The sequence below is a fragment of the Malaclemys terrapin genome, chromosome 3, assembly GCF_027887155.1.
Source record: "Malaclemys terrapin pileata isolate rMalTer1 chromosome 3, rMalTer1.hap1, whole genome shotgun sequence".
Taxonomy (NCBI): Eukaryota; Metazoa; Chordata; order Testudines; family Emydidae; genus Malaclemys; species Malaclemys terrapin.
Genome location: NC_071507.1, coordinates 49,618,138 through 49,624,841, shown reverse-complemented (window position 1 = coordinate 49,624,841; position 6,704 = coordinate 49,618,138). Strand labels below are relative to the sequence as shown.

The following is a 6,704-nucleotide window of genomic DNA, read 5'->3' as shown; positions in this document are numbered from 1 at the left end:
CCTCGCAGTGATGAGCTTTGGGAAAGGGGAGATTTTTGGCCCCCATTCCCCTTTTCAAAGAGCGAGATGATGCGGTAGATTAACCGAGAGGGCTGACTGGAGCCAGCTGATCTTAGCCTGGACCCTGCCTGGAAATGGACAGAGTAGCGCGATCCATGCACCTCATGTAATAGAAAGGAGAGGCCCATGACAGCCCCCCAGCCCGACATCACTCACAGTGCTTTCCCCTCAGACTAAGGGCGAGATTGTAGCACGCACCCATTCCAGACATCCCCTCACCCCATCCACACCCAGGATCGTCCGAGTGCACAGGCCAGAAACTCGTGCTGATAAGAAACCCAGAGAGGAAAGAGCCTTTTGCCACATTAAGGGGGGCACGATCCAGTTTCCAGTGGAGTGTTGGCCGCTAACTTTAATGAGATCAGCGTAAAATACTCTTTATGTCACACACTCTTCTGGCCCTTCATATCTGTAAAAGAGCCATCCCTTAAACAAAACTCTCATGGACTTCAACCGGGACGGCGAGGAGTTCATCCAGGCTCTGAAAAGCGTCAGAGTAGCCTCGGTTAGCTATTTAGACCCATCTGTGAATTGGATACAAAGTATCAATAAAATGCATACATGTACAGTTTAGAAACAAAACAAAACCCAAGCAATCCACATCCCCTTCCTGGGCGTTTTGTAGCAATAGTGTTTCCATATATCCTCACATACATGATTGGAAGGAAATGCAATTTGTTTGCTGGTCCAAGCTCTGATTAAACTATGCACAAACACCTAATATATGCCATGTAATATAGCTTCATCTAGGCAGGACTTATGGTTCAATCAGACCTTACATTTAAAAAAAATCATTTAAAAAAAATCGACGATCCTAATTAGTAAGATTCTCATCTACACAGCTGGAAAATTAATCCGAATCTTTTAATCGGATTCATCTACTTAAATTGTGAACATGTTTAGTGTCTTTAGTATTATGGAATGATGAATGGACCATATCGTCATTCAAACTCTCCCTCTTGCAAGTTGAACCAACCCAGCCAGACCTTGTCCTGTAACAAACTAGACAGGGTTACAAACCATAGCAAACATTTTATTTACAGTATTTTTTTTGTTCTCAGTGCAGTATCTCTTGGCCGGATTATACAAAGCAACACATGGCAATGGATGAGGAGTGCGTTGGTAACATATTCACATTGTAAATTGTTTGATGGCGAGGTTGAAAGGTGGCAGTGGGGAGAGGGGGGTACAGAGCAGTCTCCGAGTCCCTCGCTTGGCTTAGACAGGAAAAGCTCCTCCCGCAGAGCTGGTCAGGGCCGCGAGCCGAACCACACGGAAAGTCGCTACAGCTTTCTAAGCGAGGGCTGCTCTGCCGTGGGTTGTCTAGCTCGCCCTAGTATGTACAACACAAGGGGTAGGCGCTTCAGGATCGTCCCACCACACAGCCGAGCAGTTCCCCTCCCTCCGTACCCCATTGATCTCGGGGATTTTCTGCAGGGGAGGGCCTGGGGGCTGCCCCGGCAGCTCGGAGTCAATAATATAAATTAGCAATGGTCCTGTACAGCGAGTCTCTGGGCTCCGCAAAGCCGGGTGCTCCTCCTGCTCCCTCTCTATAGGCCGCCCAGCTGCGCAGGCGGCGGCTCGGGGCTCTCGGAGCCGGCTGGCGGGGGCGGTGCTGCAGGCAGGTCCGGGCTGCCTGAGGACTTGATGACACTGGTTTGGTGCAGGGCCGGATCGGCGCCCTCAGTCCGTTCCGTGTCACTGGGGGTCATATCCAGAGACTCCGAGTCGCTGCTCTCGCTCTCCGCTTCCGAGCGGCTGGGGCTCTGCTCACGCTCCCCCTCGGCCGCGGGCAGCGAGCCGGGCTTCTCGGCAGGTTCTTTCTCCTTCTCCTTCTGGGCCTGGGCTTCCTTGGAGTGTCTCCATTTCATGCGCCTGTTCTGGAACCAGACCTTCACCTAAGAGACACAACAGAGACCCACCCGAGATCAGTGGGCGGGCTGAGACACCCCAACCTCCGCTGCCCCCACCGCCCGGCTCCGCTGTCCTGCGGGGACATTCTCCCAGCGCTCCCCGGGCGCACTCAAGCAAGAGTTTGCTGGGGTCATTTACAAGAAGTGGCATTAACTGTTTCTTTTTTCATACTTCTGCATTTCCCCACCAATTTGTTCTGAGCGCTCCAGTTGTTGCACTGACCAGCAGCGGCATGGAGAGATGTATCTCATTTTACTGCGCGTTATTCTAACGGCCCTCCCCCAAAGATTAGTTTATCTTTAAATATAATACTAGACCTACATCGACACTTTTTCTACTCTATCTGTAGCATGCATGTAGCGTGTATATATGATATAATATACCATCTATACCGTCCCCCGGGAGGTGGTGTGAATTCACAGATCTAGCCTCATATTAAAAAATGTGTTGGGAAAGGAAATCTAGACAGCCAGATGTCCAGAGAAAGAAACTATTTTCTATTTGGATTTATAAATTGGGAAAGACTCTTGTGTGAGCCCTGCTACCTCCATAACAGCATTTAGAAAATGCTCAGAGTAACTATGCAGAGCTGGGATAAAATGAGGCAGCCAAAATGCCCTCATTCTCCTCCGACCGAAAAATATTTTAGCTTTGTACGATTTTTTTTGTTGTTGTTTGTGGTGTTTGAATACAAGCGGTTTTTTTCTTCTTCTTCTTTTTCGTCCAGGAAACCAAATCTTGCTCAACAGACCGCAACGTTATACAATTCTATGTACTGTGGGCCATCAGTAGTGGAATCATTACTTAGTGGCGTTTAATGATTCCGTTTGAAAAGGAGTTTTCACTTCCTCAGAACTACGGATTTCATAATCCAGAAAGAGAGAATTTAAAAAAAAAAAATCTTGTGCTCTCTCGTTTATCTCCTTCGAGAAAAAACTGCCTCCTACGGTGAATTGCACTTCGATAAAGTTCGTAATTACCATCTCCCACGGCCTATTTGCTTTCTTGCTCCTACTTTTCTGCATTTGCCAAAACAAACGCACAGGGCATGTTGACATAAATCTCTGGGCTATAGGGATTTTTCTCTGCTAGAAGATGCATACTTGAATACAAACACATGAATTTGCAGATTCACTGTAAAAATAGGTTGAATAGCTGAACAAATTCACCAGCATTCCATATGCTACCTGCCCAGGTTTTAAAATGACCCATAACGCAGGGAAAGGGGAAGCGGGGGACACAGATTAATCTACATTTGCCCGATCGGATTTAAGAGATGGGAGGAGAGGAAAACAAAAAACTCAAACAGGCTCTTACTTGGGCATCAGTCAGTCCCAGCATCGCTGCAAGTTGTTTTCTGTCCGGTTTCGTGACATATTTCTGAATTTCAAATCTTTTCTCTAAACCTTTCCTCTGTAGATTGGAAAACACAGCTCTGGACCAGGAACGTTTTCTTTTGTACGTTTGAGGCAATGTGTCTTTAGTTAAAACTGCATAAGGACCTGTTGATTTGAAAAGAGGGAGAGAGAGACAAACCATGAAGAGAAGTTTTAAATGAGTTTCAAATAATAGATGGACTGATGCCTGCCGGGAAGGTCCTATGGAGACCAACTAAATGCCACCTAAATATTACAACTTCACATTTTCTCATTAATTTATTACATCTTTTTTTAAAAGTCAGGCATGTTTCTTTCCCCCCAGCTGTTATTTTCACTAACTAGCAGTATAATTTGTGATCAGTTTGTTGGACGCATTGTCCTCCCCACATGCAGCCCACCTCCAAGATATTCGTTGTAGATGAGATGTCAAGTGTGATCCTCACTAAAAAAAAAGAAACTTCAGGTTTCAAGCATCCGCCAAATCTCTTTTGGGTAGAGCTCCTGTGGCTCGATATAGATCCACAGAGGGCCACAATCAGCTGTCTAGATTGTCCAGGCCCTGTTGATAACTGACTTGTGCCAGGGATGGATTTAAGAGGGAGGGTTTGTACCTGGAAAAGTGTCTTGAAACTGGTGCTGAACTGAATTCCTTGAGTTTGTGTTTAAGGGACCCAGAATAGTAGAGGCCTCGTTAATGGGATCTAGAGACGCGAAGAACTGGCCGGCTGAAGGCTGCAAGGTGGGGAGATGAACCCCAGTTTGGCGGCTTGTAGTTAATAAGGAGGTCAGATCTGTGAGCACAGGAACAAGGAGAGCTCTGTTATATTGCAATATAAATCCACACACCTTGAAGCTTCTAATGAATTGATCTGATTCATCTAAAGTGTATGTGTGGGAGTTTGGACGGGGGGGGGCGGGGGTGCAGTTACTTTTCTACAGTCAGATACAATGAAGAGCGTGGGCAGTGGGGAAATCACACTTTCGAAGTGACATGGTAGGAACGTACAAGCCAGGGAACTTTATACAATGGTTTCCCTCTGGAGGTGCAGTATTTTCCTCTAGCACCGGAGTTCCTTTAATAGATTTACTCGTTGTCAGCGTGTTTACACACTGCATGAGGACCCGGAGTGCAGGAAAAGCCTTCCAAAATGTGATCTACCCTCTGCGTACAATCTTTAGGGAGCTGAGAGCGATTGTTTCTAAAGCAGTGTAATCTCAATGACAGGCTTTTACTAGACACGGGACTGTAGATTAGTGTTAAAGGAAACTGCAAACAAATAACACTACATTGATAGTAGTGATTTTTTGTAAAGGTTAAGACTGGCTACAAACGGACAGCGAGAAAAGCTCAGATCTCTACCTCTTAGCGTGTTGCTTTCCTTGACTTTGGGGTCAAACTCCGCGGACAAAATGCGATCAATCCCAAATTTCAGATCTTTGCTCGAAGGAGCCGGCGCCGGGCCGTTGTGCGTTGGGTTCCCATGCAGCCGGCCCGGGGTGGGGGTGCCGCCGCCGCTGCTGGCGGCTCCCGGCGATCGGTGCTGCTGGTGGTGGTGGTGAGGGTACGCGGCAGAGAGCGGGGAGAGCCTAGCTGGGAAGCCGGCAGGGGTGTCCGGGGCCACCACCGGGGTGGGTCTGAGCGGGGAGCCGGCGGGGTGGAACGGAGCGTGGGGATGGACCGCTCCCAAGTGAGCGGCCAGGCCGGCGGCAGACGCTCCGGGCAGGCTCTCGGCCGCCGCCACCTCCCCCGCCCCGGCGTGCAGGATGTCTGCGATGCAGAAGGAAGGCTTCTTCACCACGGCGTGATCCAGCGGGAAGCAGCCGCCCGCGCCCGGCCCGGACGCGGAGCAATACGCCGCGGACCACAGGCTGAAGTTCGAGGCGTAGAAAGGGGCCAGGCCGGCCGTGTACATCCTGGGGCCGGGGCGCTGGGCCGGACGAAGCTCCGCCGTCGGCTCTTTCCCCCGGCCGGAGGGAGCGTGCTGGCGGCTGCCCCCGCACTGGGGAGCGGCGGGTCTCCTCCCGTGCAGCCCGGGAGCTCAGCGCAACGGTGCCGACCGCCTTCGGTGCATCCGTAGCGAGCGGGAGAGTGGGGCCGCTCCTCTCCCTGCAGCGCGCCCGGCCACTCGGAGGGGGAAAAACCCACCCCAAACAAACCCCCTGCTCCCCGAATCCAGCCCGCCTCCTCCCGCGGAATGGGCAGGGGCGCCGCTGTCAGCAGCTCGGCCGCCTCCGGCCGCTCATTGGGCAGCCGGCAGCCACTCAGGGCCGAGGGGTGGGGGCAGGCGGCGGCTAGCCACGCCGCGCAGCGCAGCGCTGGCTGCGAGCCCCGGGGGAGCGATCGCTGCACTTGTAGCTCGCCCGGCCCTTCAGCCAGGCGCCGGGCCAGGGCTGAACTGAACTTTCCGCTCTGTCTACCTAGCTCCCCTTCCCCGACCCCCCCGCCCTGAACGGGGCACTGGCCACGCCGCGGTATAGACTGCCCGATCTTCCCTGTCTTGGCAGCGGTGGGTGGATAAATATTAATCCATATACAACTCTTATGTATGCCCCTTCCACCCCTGCGGGGTCCTGAATGGGGGAGAAGATGCAGCTACAGTGCAGAGCTGTCTCCTCCCGAAGCTGAGTTGAAAATTCTGCTATAAACAGGGCTGTTTCCTACTCCCCCTCCTTAAAATGGGCTAAGGAGCCGAAAACTCTTGAGTGTATATAGTGCTGTCCTCTTCTCCCCCCAACCTCCCTAAATTCTGCTGTATTATTCTCCACACAGGACAGTCAAGCTGTAACAGATTGGCTTAGCGATATGCTTTAGTTACCAGTTATGATTGCAAAATGTTTCATTCACACACACCGTAAAATCCTTCACAAGGAGAGCTAAAACCTGCCTTAAAATCGTTTCAAATTAAAGACGTTTCTTTCCAAACAAGTGAGATTTGGCCGGTCTGTAAGAGAATGCAGATTTAATAGTAAGTGCAGTGTAGGTACTTACGTGAACACTGCCCTGTTGGCTCTGGGCTTCATATAAATAATAGCGACAGGTCTCGGAGACAATGGTACTAACTACTTTTTTACTGCATACTTTTGTCAAGAATGTGCTTACACTTTTCTATTTGCTTTGTAAATTCACCGTAAAGACTCGCTGAGTATTTTGTAAACACAGCAAACCAAATAAAACAAATATTTAGGAGAGAGAAAATAAGTAACTACATTTTCTGCAGGGCTTTACTAACAAGGTTTCAACGTAACTGATGTTTTGTTTAATATAAAAATTTCCACCTATGGGAAGATATTTTATTTTGTACAGCATCTTCATATACAAGGATTTTTTTAACCGTTCCTATGCAGTTAATG

The 6,704-nt window shown here is 49.8% G+C and overlaps 1 protein-coding gene across 2 annotated transcripts; it reads right to left on the bottom strand.

The window, feature by feature from the left end:
• Nucleotides 1–1,072: 1,072 nt before the first annotated feature.
• Nucleotides 1,073–5,516, bottom strand: HLX (H2.0 like homeobox). 2 transcript variants are annotated; one of them, XM_054022731.1, is made up of 4 exons: nt 4,714–5,516; nt 3,965–4,144; nt 3,292–3,476; nt 1,073–1,958 (listed from the first exon to the last, which is right to left on the bottom strand). In XM_054022731.1, the coding sequence occupies exons 1-4, from the start codon at nt 5,264–5,266 to the stop codon at nt 1,611–1,613; spliced, it is 1,266 nt and encodes a 421-aa protein (XP_053878706.1). In that variant the 5' UTR covers nt 5,267–5,516; the 3' UTR covers nt 1,073–1,610. The 2 variants fall into 2 exon arrangements, with proteins under 2 accessions (XP_053878706.1, XP_053878707.1); XM_054022732.1 differs by lacking the exon at nt 3,965–4,144 and having other exon boundaries at nt 4,714–5,372.
• Nucleotides 5,517–6,704: the final 1,188 nt, after the last annotated feature.